The 18,606-nt window shown below is 51.3% G+C and overlaps 6 protein-coding genes across 6 annotated transcripts; 3 read left to right on the plus strand and 3 right to left on the minus strand.

The window, feature by feature from the left end:
- Positions 1 to 1,726: 1,726 nt before the first annotated feature.
- PG998_004622 (mitochondrial carrier domain-containing protein) lies at positions 1,727 to 3,337 on the plus strand (the record flags this gene model as incomplete). The annotated part of the gene is made up of 5 exons (XM_066871440.1): positions 1,727 to 2,143; positions 2,317 to 2,561; positions 2,618 to 2,804; positions 2,917 to 3,221; positions 3,313 to 3,337. 5 exons carry the CDS (start codon positions 1,727 to 1,729, stop codon positions 3,335 to 3,337), a joined length of 1,179 nt encoding a protein of 392 aa, XP_066735190.1.
- Positions 3,338 to 3,814: 477 nt separating this feature from the next.
- PG998_004623 (uncharacterized protein) lies at positions 3,815 to 4,851 on the plus strand (the record flags this gene model as incomplete). Its single annotated transcript, XM_066871441.1, has 3 exons — positions 3,815 to 4,036; positions 4,116 to 4,463; positions 4,522 to 4,851. 3 exons carry the CDS (start codon positions 3,815 to 3,817, stop codon positions 4,849 to 4,851), a joined length of 900 nt encoding a protein of 299 aa, XP_066735191.1.
- Positions 4,852 to 5,133: 282 nt separating this feature from the next.
- PG998_004624 (uncharacterized protein) lies at positions 5,134 to 6,732 on the plus strand (the record flags this gene model as incomplete). Its single annotated transcript, XM_066871442.1, has 2 exons — positions 5,134 to 5,193; positions 5,713 to 6,732. 2 exons carry the CDS (start codon positions 5,134 to 5,136, stop codon positions 6,730 to 6,732), a joined length of 1,080 nt encoding a protein of 359 aa, XP_066735192.1.
- Positions 6,733 to 7,005: 273 nt separating this feature from the next.
- On the minus strand, positions 7,006 to 7,818 carry PG998_004625 (uncharacterized protein; the record flags this gene model as incomplete). Its single annotated transcript, XM_066871443.1, has 5 exons — positions 7,006 to 7,142; positions 7,199 to 7,291; positions 7,344 to 7,541; positions 7,606 to 7,648; positions 7,729 to 7,818. 5 exons carry the CDS (start codon positions 7,816 to 7,818, stop codon positions 7,006 to 7,008), a joined length of 561 nt encoding a protein of 186 aa, XP_066735193.1.
- A 376-nt stretch (positions 7,819 to 8,194) lies between these two features.
- On the minus strand, positions 8,195 to 13,347 carry PG998_004626 (uncharacterized protein; the record flags this gene model as incomplete). The annotated part of the gene is made up of 3 exons (XM_066871444.1): positions 8,195 to 8,570; positions 8,654 to 12,445; positions 12,521 to 13,347. 3 exons carry the CDS (start codon positions 13,345 to 13,347, stop codon positions 8,195 to 8,197), a joined length of 4,995 nt encoding a protein of 1,664 aa, XP_066735194.1.
- Positions 13,348 to 13,958: 611 nt separating this feature from the next.
- Positions 13,959 to 17,681, minus strand: PG998_004627 (uncharacterized protein; the record flags this gene model as incomplete). Its single annotated transcript, XM_066871445.1, has 2 exons — positions 13,959 to 17,463; positions 17,524 to 17,681. The coding sequence occupies 2 exons, from the start codon at positions 17,679 to 17,681 to the stop codon at positions 13,959 to 13,961; spliced, it is 3,663 nt and encodes a 1,220-aa protein (XP_066735195.1).
- Between the last annotated feature and the right edge of the window lie 925 nt (positions 17,682 to 18,606).

Genomic DNA, 18,606 nt, shown 5'->3' on the forward strand with positions numbered 1-18,606 from the left:
CTATCCCGGATGACGACCAGGACAGAGGCGAATCTACATCCTGCCGGATCAGAGTTCGGCTCCCACGCTGGCTTTCTGAACGAGCATTTGAATCGTTCCTGTATAAAGACTCTTGGAGCTGGAAATATGTCCTCACACCGTACACCGTGCGAGAGATGACCTCAACACTGGATGACCAGCTAACGGATATAGCAAATCGAGATGATGTTCAGGGGTTTCGAAGATTACTTCAGTCTGGACAAATTTCTCTGGATGACCATTTACTTTATTATTGCTATCCCTCCATCATGTTACCAACAGGGAAATTTGTCATTAGCACAGCGTATATGGAGCGCAAGGTTTTCTCGGTATGCATTCTTACTACTCCCTGGTCTGTTTCAAATAAAACAGGATATTGACTGGACAAGTTCATGATAGGGCGAGCCGCTTGGAGGATTAGTGGCTACCTGGAAAAGCAAGGCGTGGAACCAGTCATCGACCTAATGAAGGACTCCATATGGCATAACGACAGTTTGGAATCTTACCATCTACGATCTCTGTTGCAGAAGATCGATGACTCCTTTTGCAGGGTAAGTCGCTGGCTGGTTTTGTCGGAACTGTCGATGAATTCAGGATCCTGAGACAAGCTTTATGGCCCGATCCTATATTTCTCCGAGACGATTTTGCCAGCAAAAGAGTCGAATTGGCCAGGATAATTATTCAAGCAAATGTTAACAGAGTCGAAGCCTCTGTTAATATGGAGAAAGCACGACATTTTCTCTTCTATAAGGGCACAGCTTACAGCGCCATTATAACGGACGCCACGATGAATCGACTAATCGGGCAAGTCGAATATGCGATTGGCTACGCCATATTTCATGGACATGCTGCAGACCGTTGCGTATGGACTGAATTCTGGCTTGAACTCACCAGAGCTGGCTTGAACAGGAAATACCTCCATGAGAGACCAATGGAAAACCACGGGGTCATGCAAGGGCTACAATGCTTCACCTGGATATCGGCCCTGTTATGTGGAATGAGACCGAGTAGTTGGTCGCCCATGAGAAACCCTAAACGCCAACTCCGGAGAATTGGTTCATTTATCAATGAAGCTATAAGAGAGTACCTTCAAATGTTGCAGGCCTGCGGGGTGGATCTGACATCGCCCAGCGGGGGCAAGATAGCGCCACAGAAGCCCTGCATCTGGACTGGCGGGATTGAAAGCCCCTTCATTGAGAAAGAAGAAGTCACTCTGTATTGCATGGGGATCACCTACGGACCCAAGCCAGAGGATTGGAGGTTCTGGATATCCGATGATACGGAATCGTACGCTGGGGACTTCTGGGAACTTGTGGACCCCAGGCCTTTGTGGATGCCGGGAGGCTGGATCGAAGAGGATTCGGAAGACTGAGTAAAAACAAGAGCTAGACGGTACGAATGGATACATGGATTTGCAGACCAAAGCTCGGCAAGAATTCAACTACAATTCAATTCAAAATTTCCTTTTACCGTTCTGATAGTTGATTGTTTGGAACTACCAGGTTCGTCTTCCGTCGGGCTACAAATGTACCGAGCTCCTTATCTCCAGCGAAGACCGCTAAAGCACGTCATTGCTGATTGCGTGGGTTGATGACAAATGCCGGTTGGGAGAAGCCGACCCCTGCGCTGGAGGTATGGGCACTTCGAAACCAGCCCACCACTCCGGGCGATAACTTTCCCATCTTCAATACTATATACCGTTCATACAATGGGGGACTTGGAAACGCAGGCCGGTCAATCCGAGCGCACCCCGCTTCTCGCGCAACACCAGCAGCCAAAAGCGCAATCGCCGACGACACAGCAGCACCCAGCCGACAACGAAACGGGAGCGGAAACGACCCAGAATGCGCCGACGTCGCACGAGCCCGACGTCGGCGACGAGCAGCACGAAGCGGCGGCGCTACTCGAGCCCCAGCCGCAGGAGCCGCGGCGGCAGCGCACCCGGGCCTGGTGGTTCTGGAGGATCCTCTGGGCCGTGTTCGCGGCGCTGCTGCTCGCCGTCTTCATCAAGGGCTGGGTCGATGCCAAAGACGTCGATTTCGACGTGGGCGGGGCCCTGAAGCGCGCCCTGGGCGGCGGGTTGAGCGGCGCCGCCGCTATGGTTTTACAGGTGCTACTACTGATGGTTAGTGCAACGCCCCCACTAATTGATTCCTTACCTACCCCAACCCAGCGCTGTGTCACTCAACCCGAGTGTCGCGCACACGACCAGGTGGCCAGTCAATTGGATATGAGACGAGACGAACAGACACGCATGTCCAATTGAGATGAAGTCTGGATGCGCTAACATAATGGCAGCCAATTCGCACCATTATGAACTACCAGTATCGCCACGGCACCGGACTGCGTGCTGCTACCAAGACGCTCTACCGTGAAGGCCGCATCCGCCGGTACTATCAGGGCATGGGCGCTGCACTCGTCCAGGGGCCTGTCGCTAGGTTTGGGGACACAGCTGCCAACGCCGGCATCCTGGCTTTCATGCACTCTAATGGCTATTTGGACAAGCTGCCATCCCCTGTGAAGACTATCTTCGTGTCGCTCTTGTAAGCAAGCCTCTGTACCCAAACCTCCCTCAATGATTGTGTCTCTGATTTCTTAGTGCGGCTGCTTTCCGGATGATTTTGACGCCAATTGATACGCTCAAAACCACCCTGCAGGCCCAGGGTGCCCGTGGGACGTCGTTACTTCGCCAGAGAGTCAAGACCAATGGCGTCGGCAGCCTCTGGTGGGGAGCTTTCGCGACTGCCGCGGCCACCTTCGTCGGCAATTACCCCTGGTTCGCGACGGTAAATGCATCGCATCCTTTCTGCACTTAAACCCCATCTCGGTCAATTCAACCCGTCGATAATCTCTTTTGTCCTTTGGGTGCCGACCCTTTCTGGTACTGACAAACAACAGTACAACCTGCTCTCCCAATTGCTCGAGGAACCACCCCGCCACCCCTTGGTCGTGTGGCTGCTCCGCCTGGCCTTCATCGGCTTCTGCGCGTCCCTCATCTCGGACACCGTGTCCAACTCGCTGCGCGTCGTCAAGACGTATCGCCAGGTCAACGACACCAAGGTCTCGTACTCGGAAGCCGCCCGCCTCGTCGTCCTCCAGGACGGCATCTTGGGGCTGTTCGGGCGCGGCTTGAAGACGCGGATCCTCGCGAACGGCCTACAGAGCATTTTGTTCACCATTTTCTGGAAACTGTTGCTAGATCTGTACGTTCCTTGCTATGCCACCGCTCCCTTTTTTGTCTACTCCTCGCTCAGGTTTCGTGGTTCACTGGTACTGACTTTCTCCTCTTCGCAGCTGGGAAAAGGAGACCAGCTCTTAGGAAAGCATGTTGGAGATTCCCGATCCGTCAACTTAGAAATGATCAGAGTGATAGAAGGATGGTGGATATTGAGATTGATGAGCGATGTGTTGGGCCTTGCATTTCAATACAACACATAACGACTTGGTGGCTTGATTGGACTAAGCGAGAGACCTGTTGAAGTAATGTCATGGGCATATGTAGATGATTGTAAGTACGATTGAATAGATACATGTTACTACGGTAGATACTTCTTTTCCGTATGTTCAGCAAACCTAGTTCTCACCAAGAGTCCACAGGGAAAAGAGAAAAAAGAGACATCAAACTACCAATTCAAATCCGTGAGCTAAGACAGGGGTTGGCGGATCTGACAGGGACGCGGCCCGACGAATCATCTTCCGCACAAAGTTCTTCGTCATACCTGGTCAAACTTGCGATGACCAGCCCCGCTCGTCTTACCAATGGGTCTGACAACTTAATCCATTTCGCGCTTTCATCATGGACCAGGCGCAGGCCAAACACTACGATGGGAACTGCCACTGCGGTCGCTTTCGCTTCAAACTGTCACTGCCTTCGGAAATTACAACTGCTATTGCATGTACCTGTGGTCTCTGCTCCAAGAAGGCTTACTTGTGGCTGTCGCCGCCCGAAGGAAGCTTCGTGGTCACGAGGGATGATGGTCGTCTGATAGAATACGACTCTGGTGTAGCGATGGACAAGGTACGTATTCACGCCAAAGAGGTTGAATGTGCCGCATGATAAGGAATTGGGGGTTTAAAGACAACGTACTTTAACATAGTTCTGCGGCCACTGTGGTACAGGTGTGGTGGGTGAACATCGCTCGGGTCCGTTGAAGGGCGCGCTGCTGGTCAATGTGCGGGCTGTTCAGGGGGTCAACCCCTTTGGCATTGAGTACGATGGCTCCTTCCGAGTCTCTAAGCCAACCAACTTGCATGACGTGTTGCTGAATATTTCTAGGTCCACTGTCACCGTCGCACATACCGAAGATCGCCAATATCCTGACATATCGACCAACACAGGGCCGCCCCATGCATTCTCCTGTCACTGTGGGAATGTGACAGCCACTCTTCTGGTTCCGCTCCAGGAGCAAGAGGTGAAAGAAGACAACTGCAGCAAATGCGCGAGGGTAAGTAAATCGGCATGCTATCCTCGAGTCTGCAGTCACTGAGAATCTATCTTTACAGACTGGCTACATCGGGGTGTACCCCACCAAGAGCGAAGTCGACATCCCGATACGCAGCTGGGAGAACACTTTCTCGTACGGAGGTAAGTTTGGCGGTGGTCCCCATCACTGCAAGACGTGCGGCGTGTTCGTCTTCCATGAGGTGGCCGGACCCCCTATTTCGGTCTTTGACGACATGGCTCCCGAAAGGAGGAAGCATATGCTTGGGGTCTACCATCGAAATATGAACCTGCAGCCTCTCAATATCAGGTGTCTAGGGGGTTTCGACATGAAAGCGTTGGATATCCAGAGATCGGATGAGGGTACGGAAGGGTATATGCTTGGTCCCTAGCCTACTCCATATATAAGTGATGATATCTATTTATATGGCTTGTTTCGCAAGTATATTTGAAATCCACATATTCATCGGTGATCATGTGTGTTCCCGACGAAGGCCTCGTATTCTTGAACAGTAAAGTGGTCTTGACTTCCCGTGGAAGCTTACCGCAATGCATGCTTCCAACCGCACTAACCAAAGCGGTTTCTGTCCTGGAAGATCATGTTGAATATTTCGGTTTTTTCCTCGTTCGATTGTGTTTAACAGACCATCCCTCACCTGGGGCACGTACTCTGCATGATCAAGATCACGGACCCATTCGCCAACTGCAAACAACCCCGAGACAAGTATCTTCAGGTTAGTTCTACAATTCGATCAAGATGCCAATCGGAGTAGCCCAGTCCATCCCTTCCATTGAACCCCACCCTAATGGCGCGTTTTCGAGGGCTTCGTCAACTGACCTCAAACTATCCCAGTATATTCCAAAGAGAGAAAGGATGGTACAAGTCTCCTGCTTGAGATGGAATACGCACTGCACCGGCTTAGGACACCCGGCCAATTTGCTGGTTGGTAATGAAATCAAGGACTGGAAGCAGAACGGGTTATGTTGATTACTTATTGTGCAATACCACACGTTTCTCTGACCGTTGCTTTGATGACAACGGGTTCAGAAGGCAACTGAGCCATGTCACAGTTTGCCATGGCCATTTATTCACGTTTACGAAGGTTGAACAATCCACTCGATGGCAAATATTCTATTGTCCATCATCGGCACAAACATAGACAACAAAATAGCAAAATAGCAACAGAACACAACGAGTGTTGTCAATGCTGTATGCGAAGCTATATTGGTCCTCCTTCATCAATCTGCAGTAGTGGGTTGTAGGACTCAGCGGCGGGGTACGAGCAACCACCCCCATCGAGTATGCATCATTTGTCAAGTCTGCCACCTACTCCATCGCCAACCAACTCGGCTACTTCGCCAACGAGGGCCTGAATGTGACTTATACGCAAGTCCCCAACTCCTCATTTGCCTACGATGGGCTGCTTGCAGGCACCTACGACATCTTGACGGGCACCATCGACAACGCCGTTAACCTCGTCTTCAACTCCAAGGCCAACCTCACTGTGCTGGGCCAGCTCGACCAGGGCAGCGACATCGTCCTCGCCGCCACCTCCGCCATTGGCACCGTCCAAGACCTGCGCGGGAAGCCCATCATGGTCGACGCGGCCCTCAGCGGCTACTCGTTTGTCCTGCGCCGGCTGCTGAGCTTCCACGGCCTGCAGTACGGGGCCGACTACTCGTTCCAGGTCGTCGGCAGCACGCCTCTGCGCTACCAGGCACTGCTCGACGGCCATCTGAGCAACGGCTCCGCTGTCTACGCCACCATGCTTACGTACCCGTACACGGCGTTTCTCGCGGGCGGTGCCCAAGCCAACGCGTCGTCGGGAGTGCATGTTCTGGCGCGCGTGGCCGACTTTGTGGCCCCCTTCTCGTCGCAGGCGCTGACCGTGCGCACGTCTACCGTGGCCAACGTAGATACCACGGGCTACAATGCGACAGTGGCCTTCGTGCGCGCCATGCTGTGCGCCAATCGGTTGCTGGCAGACCCGCTTCGCCGGGACCAGGCACAAGACGCCAATGCCGCCGAACTTGGGGTGGACGAGATCACGGCTGGGCGGGAGCTGGCGGCTGCAACGGACCCCGTCACGGGAGAGACGGCGCAGGCGGACTTCCAGGTTAGCGATGTCGGTTTGTGGAATGTCATTGGCATCCGGGACCGCTTTGGCGGATTCGCGAGCGCTGCTCCTGGATTTGATTTCGTGGAGGCGCTGCCGGGATTGACTGACTATCGTGTGCGAGATGCTGCAAGACTTACGACAAATTGTAAATAACGATACGATCTGGATGTCACATCATGTTGATTCTACGATGTTAGCCTGAGATAATGGCAGTCGTCATTGTCATGTCCCGCCAATTATTGACAATCCAATTCGGGTAGGTCGCAGCTGGTATGGAAGCTGATCTCGCATTGTCTCTCAGAAGTAAACCTCGTAGGTTTGCAACTTTCCCAATCTCAATGATATGTTCCTAGCAACGACAGAGCCAGCGAAACTCGGCCAGTGACCTTGAAATCATTCCCGTCACCCCCCAGAATAGTTTGGGTGCTACTCCAAATAGAAGTCCACGCAACTCTCGTAGGTCTGTTTGTTCTTGCTCGCCCACCAGTACCACTGAATTGCACATTTCCCAGCTACATCGCATGCCGAGCTGAGGGTTTCCGGTATGGTGATATTGAAGTCAACTGTGACGCGCGTTAGCAAGATGGGCCAGCGATATTAGAGGAAAAGTGTGACATACTATCATTCCGTGGGGGTCTAGAAGTCGAATCCGGCCAGTCTGCCCAGTACCGCAGTGGCTCGCCGATGACTTGATTGGTGCTGAGGTCAACCACTGACACATTCTTTCCATTGCAGATGTCAGTCAATCACGACATCAATCCTACCGACCTTGAAAGTACTCACGGCGTAGCCAGGGTGGTGCCCTGCGATGAGGTCAATGTGGAAGTCGATAACACCACCCGCTTTCACAGCCTGGACAGACTCCAGGTTGTCCTCGAGCTGATACCCTCGACACAGGTAGGCGTTGCAGTTGTAGTTCTCGTCCGCCTTTTTCATGGCATCTTCAATGGGGCTTGCGGTGTCTGCGACGGCACAGCATCAGACCGGTTCGACTGGCTCTTTTTGGACGTCCGGGGGAGGACTTACCTTTCTCGAGCTGCGCCGTAAGAGCAGATCCGCAACGCTCCCGCTGCACTGGTCCAGTCTATCCTCGCAATGTCAGTCTCTCTCGCAAGCTTATGGAATAGTCCCAAGCGATAATTTACTTACCCTACGTGGTGTTGGCGTCTCCACTACCGCATGGCCCGAGACGCCAATGGCAGCTAGGAGGCCCAAGGCTCTGATTATTACAGTACGCATCGTATAGGTTCTTTCTCGCTTTATAGTACAGTGGTAGTAATAGAACTCGCAAGAAGGTATCAGTCCAAGATGAAGTTTCAATCCTAGGCGTGTAGAAGTATTCATCCATCCCACTCAACTTGCCAGCATCACACATTTACCAAGCATTGGTATTGGAGCAGCCTCACAGATGATTGGCGGACATGTGAAGAGAACGGGGAGAGAGCCGGCGTCTTTCCTATTGCAGCTGCAGCATTATTTGGTTTTCCCACCAACGACGTCGCCCCAGGCCCGGTTTTCTGCCGTCCACCTGCGACTCCTCAATACACACATACAACTGTACCCCTTTTTCACATCTCAACGCGGTCCCCGGCAATACAGTAAAGTCCCCTGCTTTTTAACGAAGCTCCAGTCTGACTACCTCGGCATCCTCGTCGATATCCTGCAAAGTTTGGATATTCTGTTCATTCCAGCCGTAGAAAAAGACCTCGCCGCCTCTTTCATACCACTCATCGGAACCCTCTGTATGCTTCCTAAGCGCGATGAGATATCTTGCGTCTCCCATCAAGGTAACTTCCATGTCCACACCGGCTCGTGGCCCGATCGATAAGCCTATGCGGCCTTTCTCGGTGTAAATCAGATTCCAGTCATACATATGCTCTCTCTCCATGCATCTGCACACATCGAGGTCGAAGGTATTGGACTCCCGTGACCGAGCGTTCCAGGCGGCAACACGACTCTGAAGATATGATGGGGGGATTTGGAGACATGATCTCCAGGAATGTCATCATCTTGTGAAATCTTCCACGCCAAGTAGGAACCGAAGTAAAGTTGACTCTCCGATGATAGGTCGTACCCGAGGATTGCACCAAGAAGAGCACCTCCATATGTATTTTGACGCGGTTGGCTCTCGTTTTCCGTTGTACCGGCGTCAGGGCTGGACCTGCCAACAAAAGGATATAAGTCGTGAATTCCGCGGTGCTGTTTCTCCATTGCTTGAACGACAGGTTTCAAAATCTCGAACGTTTCTTTCTCGTTTGTGATAGCAACGGCCGCAACAATCCTGTCGAGGATACACCCGTTCACATGGAGAGCCACCCCTGATGTTATTGGCCGACAGGTCATGAAGTGGCTGAAGTCTTTTGCCCCCTTCCACGGATGTCTGTTTTTAACGATTGGTCGCGTAAAATCAAACGCCCAAGACGGAAGACCTCCAATTACCCCCAGGCCTTTGAGTTGTCTATCGGTCTCGGTTTCTTGCTGATAATTCCACAAAAAACGACCATTACGAGCGATTATACGATTAGCCTCAAGAAAGACTTCTTGTACGGTTTTTGTATAGTCAGCATCGAGAATGATTCCCGGTTCCACGATGCCCAGTGTAGCGAACACCCTGTCTCGTGCATCACTACAGCCGAGCGATGACATGTTGCAGATGGCGTTCTCGATGAGCAAATGGCCATGCTTTTTGAAGTAGTCGATGCTGAACTTGAGGGTATCATGTAATTCGTCATAGAAGTCGGCATAGTCATATCTCCATGCAAGGTAACCATTCAAAGCCGCGTTGAATGTGTCCCAGGGACTAGACCGACTGCCGCACATCACAAGTCCTCCCGACCCGGCCAGAATGATCTCTTGGAATATCCAGGCTCGTTGAAAATACGATCGCGTGACTAACTCCGCCCAACCATCGACGACCAGCTCCTTATTCTTTATGGCGTCGACGGCTTGTTGGAGTACTGGGGCTTGATGGAGTACATAGGATCGTTCGGTTTCTGTGGCTTGAAGAAGATAGGCCTCGCTTTTTAGTGCTTCCTCGTACGCATGGGCCAAAGTCGGAATGCTACTAAAAGCAAGATCCGAGTCTGGGCCTTCCTCGCCCAACCACATTAACACCTTTTTGGCTGTCTTGTAGATGTTGGTCATCATTTTCACCTGGCTGCTGCACTCTTCTTTGTCTTCTTGGTTGATGCAGATCGCGTCGATCCAGAGCATTCGTGTTTTGTCCTGGTATCGGAGTCTCTCTATGGCGGAGACGCAATTCGGCGTGATGAGCAGTCTATCCTGGTTGCACTGAACTGGAACACTGCCAACTTTGCCCTTCCACTCATAAGACAGCGCCTCGAAAGGGAGGCTATAGTCCTTGACCAGGTCCACGTTATGGAGCTCAAATGAAATGGGGTCTCCGGTCTTGCCAGGATGGAGTTCGAGAATTCGGATGAATCCCTTGGAAAGGGGTGCATATTGATGCTGCATCCTTTTATTGACGTTCTCGTGCTCCATCTTCTGAAGGGCTCGCTCGTTGCCGCCACGTAGTGTACCGGCTTGTGACAACAGCTTTACCACAAGCTCGTGGTTCGACTCCTTTGCATAAGACAAAGCCGTTCGGTTGTGGATATCTCTCCGATTAGTGTCTGCTCCCATCTCAATGAGAATCCTGACCGCCATGGTGTGGCCCTCTCTTGCTGCCAATATCAGCGGAGTCCTGCATTCGGCGGCCTCATGGTTCAAATATGCTCCATGATCAATCAAAAGCCCGATAATCGATTCGTGTCCTTCTTGTGCCGCCAACGAGAGAGGCGAATGATTCCCTTCCGACTCTGTTCTCATCTGTGCGCCCTTTTCCAGAAGCATATTGCAGAGGCCCCAGTTTCCTGCTTGTATCGCCATGATCAACGGTGTTCTTCCTTGGTCGTCGATACATTCAATGTTGGATCTGTTTTCAAGCAATGCGCTCACAACCTCCATGTGACCGTTTTCGGCAGCAAACCACAATGGTGTCCTAAACCACTTGTCTTGTATATCTGTCCGTGCTCCTAGGCTCAGCAAGAGACGGACAGACTTCTCCTTTCCATACTGCGCAGCGAGACTAATTGCCGCCTGCTTCCTGCCATCGAGGAAATCGAGGTTTGCATTGTGTCCGTAAAGAACCCTGATGATATCGAGATCCTCTGCCGAGACAGCCCAGCCAAGCGCTGTTCTACCCTCAGCGTCCGCGCAGTCGATCTTGACACCGCTGCCAAGAAGAACTTCCACAGCTTTGGTATTTCTTCCTTTGGCTGCAGAAACAAGTGGCATTTTTCCGCTACTCATCCCATGAGGATCTGCTCCAGCTTTGATCAATCGTAGAATCTCCGCCGCTTGACCCAATTCTGCAGCCTCCACAAGTGCAGCCGACAATGGTGTTTCCGCGTGCTCGGATTGCCTACTGTCGCCAGACCACGCACTCATCGACGTCTCTATCGCACTCCGTAGGAGGTCTGCAATATCCTCATGGTCAGTAGCATCAGCTAAAGACATAGCAGTTGTGTCGCGATGGGAATACTCCACCTCCGCACCATTATCGACTAGAAGCTGTACCATTTGGAGATTGCCGGCAATTGTGGCAAACATAAGAGGTGTCTTTCCATAAACCGTGACAGAATTGACATCCCCGCCACATCCAACCAAAATGGACACTGTCAGATCATGTCCTCTTTGGGCTGCGGCGCAGAGAGGACTCTGCTTGTCCGAATCACACACTTCGGTAGATGCCTTGAGCTCAAGCAGCCTCTTGACAACCTGTGTATGTCCATTCCATGATGCCCACCATAAGGCCGTTTCTCCAGTTGCATCCCTCCCATCGACATGACTTCCTCGACTAATCAGAAGCTCAATCGATTGGAGGTGGCCGTTCTCTGCAGCTGTTGAAAGCGCGCTGCGCCCATTCGAGTCCAACTCGTTTACCGCCACATCTCCTTTTTCCAAAAGGCGAGCCAATATTACAACGTTGCCTTTTGCCGCAGCTGCCACCAGCGTTGCCAATTCAAATTTTTTCGAGTGCTCCAATGTATACTTGGCGAGCAAAGCCGCAGTGCCATCGTGACCATTATCCTGAGCTAGTTTCTCGGATCGTCGACCATCGGTTGTTTCAGCGGCTGGGTCGGCCCCGTTATCGATCAAGAGTCTAACCAAGTCGGTCCATCCTTTCTGGGCAGCCAGATGCAACGCAGTCTTCCCTTCCTTGTCTTTTGCTGCTGTATTGGCGTTGCTGCCTAGTAGTAAAGAGACAATGTCTTTATCTCCATGTGCGGCGGCCAACATCAGCACAGTCATGCCCTTGTAATCTTTGATCTCAATATCTGCCTGCTGCTTCATCAGATAACCAATAAGAAGTTTATCTTTCTTACGCACCGCCCAGTGGAGTGCTGTAGCGCCATTGATATCCTGCTGGTCAAGGCTGGCTTTGCTGTGTACTAACAAACGGACTGCGTCCCTCTTCCCTCGGGTTGCTGAGCAAATCAGAGGAGTTTCTTCTTTGTTGTTCCTTAGCTCTATGTCGGCCCCGTTCTCCACGAGAAACTGTATCGTTTCAGTGCGATTGCAGGCGGCGGCGATGTGCAGCAAACTCGCACCATAACTGTTGGTGGCCAAAGAATCTGCTCCGTGCTCAATCAAGAGGCTCATAATTCCAGTGCAACCAGCCTTGGCAGCTGTCATTACAGGACTGTGTCTCTCAGGCCTGGTGTTCCTGATGTTAATGTCGACGTTGTATCTCAATAGAATCTGAACCATTGCTACAGACTCGCCTCTGGCTGCAACGTGCAATGGGGTATTCCCGTTCAAGTCAGCAGCCATGGGGTCTGCACCCTGTTCCAGAAGGTATTCCCTATGAACCATGATTATTTAGTAGTCAATGGATATGTATTCTTAGTCTCATGCAACCTATGCGGGTTGAACATACATCATTGCAGCTTGCCCTTGCACTGCAGCTTCAAATAGAGGCGTAATGCTGTTTACACTTCTCATGTCGATCTTCGCACCACAGCTGACGAGAGCTTGCAGTGCACTGAGTTTTCCATGGCGACATGCCAAGTGTGCCGGGGTTCTTTGCCTTTGGTTGACATCATTGACGTCGACTTCCATGCTGATTCTGCGGCATGCCAACGTGATATCGGAATGGCCCGCCATAGCAGCTATGTGAAGTATACCATTGCCTTCATCATTCCGATGTGTGATGCTGGCTCCTAAGTCGGCTAGTAGTTGAATAGCCTGCAGATGACCGTTCCAGACGCCATATAACAGGGCTGTGTTCCCATCCTCGTCTGTCTCATCTAAATGAGCACCGGCGTCGGTCAACATAGAAATGGTGCTACAAACGCCCAAAGCGGCAGCATTCATAAGCGCGGTTCGTCGGCTCTTGCCATGGATCTTGACAAAGTTCACGTCAGCTCCCTGTCTAATAAGTAGCTGAACTTCCTCCTTGAGGTTTTTGAGTGCGGCCCACACCAAAGCATCCCCCAAGTTGATTGTTCTGCTCGTGATGGCATAACCTTTGAGGACCAATCGCTTGCCCAGGTCGGAAGAGAGCTCTAGCTCCGAAGAAGGCTCTGAGACGGCAGATGATCCGCTTCCCCCTTGACTCGCTCCTCTTGGGCGACTCATCATTCGTCTTTTGTCATGTCGAAACCGTAGTTCTTGACGTTTCATTCGTTGCTCAATATGCCGTATTCGCAGGTCTTGACGCTGCATTCGCAGTGCCATACGCGAAGATGCGGCATGTCCCTCCATTTTTCTGGGTCAGAATGGGTCTGGATATATGTAGGTTGATCAAGTAGTTGCATCACGTCGATTCGGGCTAGGAAGTAGAAGGATGTTTTGTTGTGGAAGAGGATTGATAATATTGCAGCCTGACATCTACCCCGCCGGAAGTTACCTGTTCCATATGAAACAGGAGTGGGCAAGGGCAAGGGTGTCAGTAGCCTGTCAGCCATCGAGATTCAGGCGGTGTTTACTTTGAAAAGATGGCTGATGCTTATGGGTGGATTAATACATATAATCTTAGCTTATATAAGCAGGCTTTAAATATTAGCTAGCTTTTTGAAGTAAGCATCCCCTTAGGGGTTAACATTAGGTAAAACTAATGCTTCTGTAAGCCTCCGCCGTCTTCCCACCCTTTGGATCTTGGAACACCCATAATCACCCATATGAAAAATCAGACATTACCCAAGATGAATGAGGCAGGAAGTCATCATCCTCCACCTCCGATACGTCATCTCGCAATCAGTCTCTCCATTCTGTAAATGGTCAAACAAGTAAAGGAGTGGGCTCCGGATCAATGTCTTACAAGTTTTGTCATGGCCTTTGCGGAACATTTCTCTGCTCTCTTCATCCCTCTCGCTCTAGCTAACAGAAAGCCTCGGCGTCCTCGCATCCCCCACAATCATCAGCAACAAGTCAATGTACTCGACGCATCCCCTGTGGCATTCCCCCTCGGCAAACGACCGTGCCCGCTCGAGCTCGGCTCGCGGAAAGCCTGCTGGGCAGGCTTGTGCCCACAAGAACTCCAGCATGGTGATCCTCCCCTCTTTCGCTGCCCCTTCGAATGCTGTGCGGCCACCAAATTGACACGGCGGCTCGTGGACGTTTGCTCCGTTGTCGATAAGTAGCTGAGCAACTTTGATGTTTCCGGACTGGCCCGCCATCTGTAATGCGGTGCCTCCATTGGCCGGTGATGGCGCGGCCCGGACATCCGCTCCCCGTTGTAGCAAAAATGCCACCATTTCGAAACTGCCTTGTTGACAAGCCAGCTGAAGCGGTGTGTGACGCATTCCACGTAGTCGTAGGTTCACATCTGCCCCATATTGCACAAGTAATGGAAGTAGCTCCATTTTCCCATTTCGAATCGCGAGTAGGAGCGGTGTCTGAAAAGGAGAGTTGCTGGCATATCTGTTCATATCGCCACCAGCTTCGAGGAGCATTCGCAACATATCGACCTGTTTCTCACTTTCGTGGCCCTTCATAATTATGGCGTAACCAAGGGCACTCAGCCCTTCAAACTCTTTCGAAAGTTTACTTTCATCCTGTAGCCTCTTTTCCCACGTATATTCCTTCCCAGCTGTAAGCTTTGGAATTATTCTCGTGTCAAAGAGGAAAATCCAATTTGCAATGGCTGTCGTGTCTATCCTTGCTTTCAACAACTGGCTGATTTCGTAGACTTTATGGCCATGGACCGCTCTGGTGAGGATTATACCACCAAATCCTGGAGATCCTTCCGGAAACTGGGAGGTAAATGCTGAAAGGAGCGTCTTGAATATGTCTTCGCTGTATAGCATGGAAAACATTAGAGCCAGCTCGTCCCTTACATTTGTTTTGTTGATAAGAAGCTCCACCATCTCGGCATCAGCTCGTACAGCAGCCGCAGCGAGAGGCGATAGCTCACCTGATAACACTCCAGCCTGGGCCCCGCCGTGCTCCAAGAGCCATTCTAGGACCACCTTGTTGCCGGCTAGGGCCGCAAATGTCAGGGTCTCACACCTATTCCTGCCGGAAGCTATCCCCAACAGTGCAAGGCAATTCAAGACCTCTATATTGCCCCACAGTATCGCGTCTTGGTAATCAAGATACTGGTTCAGGCGCCAGTAATTTTGAACATTAGGCATGAACTCGATGAGGAGATCAAAGGCCCACTTATTTCGACGAGATACTGCTGTTCCCAATGCAGATAGTATATCGTCACGGGGCCCGACATCAGCGCCCACATTAACCAGCAGAAGGCTGGTGGCCTCATAATGGTCGTTTGCGATTGCCGCATTTAAGGCGCTACCGAATAAAGCACCGCCCAGTTCAAAGCCCTTTTCAAGCAGCTTTTGTAGATAGAGGATGTTGCCGGTATATGCTGCTGCGGTTGTGGCCGCCCTGAAATGCTTTTCCTTCCCGGCACCTATACAGGATAGAGCGCCAAGATCCTCTAAGCGTCTGATCAGAGTCTCATCTTGGCTGCGAATCGCTTCCGCCAAAGGGGTCATTTCCCTTAAGAACGGTAACTTCTCATCTCTGGATACATATGTGCTGGAATCAGTCATTACAACTGCTGCTGGTCCATCGACAGTAGCACCGCTCTCAAGCAAAAGATCAATCAATTTCTTTTCACCACTTCGTATCGCTGCTACGAGAAGTTCCTGCAAAGGCGCGGGAGAAACCATGGGCAACATGAACTCCACCAAGCCAATATTCCCGCGTCGGGCAGCAATCTGGATCATGAACGACATCTTGCTTTGGTGTAACTGTGCACATGGTCCACAAACTGCGGCGTCGCATTTTGAGAAGAGGCCAACTATTGCCGACAAGGATGTTGAATTTTGGAATGTCTCCACGATATCTGATATCAGGTTCTCGATATTAAGATAAATTCTTCCTCTTGAATCTTTGAGCACTGTGTCATTGTGTGCTGTGGCAGGAAAGTACAGTCCATGATCTTCAGGCTCAATTTGTTCAATGACATCTTTCACGACCCCCCTTTCGATGAGAGGATATTGCAAGAGCAGTTGCAGCGTCTGTGGGCGAACTTTGGCGTGATGAGCAATAAAAAGTTGAATGAGCTCGGCGTTCACCGGCGGAGGCGTGTTAGGTGGTCTCACTTTCGTCCACAGGGTGGACTCAAGAGCTCCTTGGATATGGTCAAACCCTTTCCAAAATGAATGGTTGGGGTCTGCCCCAACTTTGAGTAGCAACCGTGCAAGCTCGACATTTCGTTGTGCCGATGCTACCTCCAGCGGTGTAAAATGCCCGTCTCGTCCAGTAATGGTACATTTGATCCTGTCCGGGTTGATGGCATAAGCGAATTTGCTGCGAGCCATTTCCAGAATCATATTCGTAGCTTGGTGGTCGCCTGTCTCGACCGCGTGCCGGAAAAGGTTGTCTGCAAGACACATGCCCACACTCGGTTGTACAGTTTGGAAAAGCTCTTGCAAGCCGTACTGTAGCGACTTGTCTTGTCGTAGAAGCCCGAAAACGGTATCGTGGTGTGCTCGTCGAGACACTTCTGTTCGATTGGAATAGCTGTAGGCGATGGCTTTGACCAGCGTAGGAACATCGTTTCTTGGCTCCCTACTTGAAAGTTCGAGACTGCTTATCCCCATGTCGTTCGAAGCCAGAAACGAGAGCTGGCCAATCATTTGTTGGGCAATCGGGTGTAGAGTGACATCAACGCCCAGCCCGACGGGGACATGCGTTGCGTGGAAAGTTGATCTTGTTACCAAACAACCTGCGAATGGTTGCCCTGTGTTTCTTGGATAGCTGAGAAGCAGTTCACCGTTGCTCGACCTGAAGTTCGAATGTCCTACAGGGCTATGGGATCTTTCGAGTGCCCCGGCGGCTCTTACTGATTCGCGGACGGTCAGTTGCCCGGAAGGCCCAAAGCCGGGACTTGGGTATGATCCTGTGGATTCATGGAGATCAGCCGAGCCGATGTCCCTAGAGATCAAGCTCGACTGAGGCCATTGCAGAGCTTCTAAGTCATCGTCAATCTCCGTTACTGACTGAGTAGCTCCAAGGCTTCTAGGATTCGGTAGAGCAAGGGTTGCTGGCATCTGGATGGATGGCTGATTACGATCTGGCGCCTGATTCGCAGAAGAACATCTTATCCAGTCTCTCCTGGAATCTTGGTACTCCACAAACGCTTGTGGGGGTGCTCTCGCCACGCTGCTCATGCGTCCAGAGTTTTGTAAGTGACGCCTGGCGCGTATGATCCTGCTCTCGCTCAGGGGGAATCCCGATGAGATGATCCGCGCTTGGCACCCTCGAGCAACGATTGCATCGTATTGCGGGAGCAGAAATGCCCATTCGTGCTTTTTGAGATTCTTCTGAGATTCCCATCGGCGGAGCTGTGCCTCATATTGCGACAGGCTTTTACAAGATATTGGGTTAGCCAATTGGCTGGAAAGAGGCTATTGCTATGCGACTGACCTGGCAGTGAAACCGTGTTCCTCTCTCATGACACTGACTACACATCGGTCTCCCTTTTGGTTCGAGAGAGGCAGCTTCTCATTGTGGTAAAGCGCTCTGATGGTATGTTGGTGGCGATCCCAGTCTGACTGGGGGATCTTCCGTGTATCCAAAGGCATCGCAGATGAGCCTCTCGCCTGAGGCGATGGTGGAACTAATTGAATTCGATATTGAGTTGGATTGGTTATTGGTGAGTGTGGGAATGAAGAGTGTGGTAGAATCAGGGGAAATGGTTGAGTATAGGAAGGAAAATGACAAAATCATGTTTTCCGACGTCTAGCTCCCTTTTATATATGGAGGCGCCCAAGAGATTGATGAAATAACGATTCTAACATCCATTCGATACGCAGTAACAGCGAGGCAAAAAGGCAATAGATTCGCTGCCTGATCTTCTCTCAGCAGCAGGCTGTCGGGGTTGCCATGCAGATTGGGTTGCGCAGTCTCTGCCGGCAGGTTTTGTCCAGCAGGTTTTGTCAAGCAGGCTCTGGCATGCAGGCAGCTAGGCAGATTTCAAGACAGGTTTTGTCAAACAGGTTTTGCCACGCAGGTTTTGCCGTTCATGGTGCGCGGCGCATGCAGGAGCTAGGAGCCCAGTTGCTAATGGACAGATTTTGTCAGGGTAAGGATTTCCGCCTGCCTGCCTGCTGAGACTTTGGCAATTCATGCAACCACCAATAATAATGTGTACAGGTTTTGCATTGTCACTAAAGATAGCCTACCCAAATTCACCTTCATGCGCATCCAAGATGGCCGAGGCAGGCGGCGATTGAACGACACCCCCGAGTAGGTTGGAGCCCTCCAGCCGAGTACCTTGAGCTCGAAATCACGTGTGTAGCAATGGGATGGGCCAGGGGCAGCCGCATTCAGGTTTTGTCAAAGCCGTTCTCAAGCCATTGCTCACTCCACCGAATTTGGGCATGGAAGTAAGCAGAAGAAGTGAGCAAAAGGGATGCTCAGGTTATGTTACCGAGTGACAAAACCTGTAGCCATTCGCAACCAACGGTAGAAACTCAGGCAGACAGCGCGTACTGAACAGTGATCAGT

Source organism: Apiospora kogelbergensis (genome assembly GCF_038363985.1).
Source record: "Apiospora kogelbergensis strain CBS 113332 chromosome Unknown utg000002l_segment0_segment0, whole genome shotgun sequence".
NCBI lineage: Eukaryota > Fungi > Ascomycota > Sordariomycetes > Amphisphaeriales > Apiosporaceae > Apiospora > Apiospora kogelbergensis.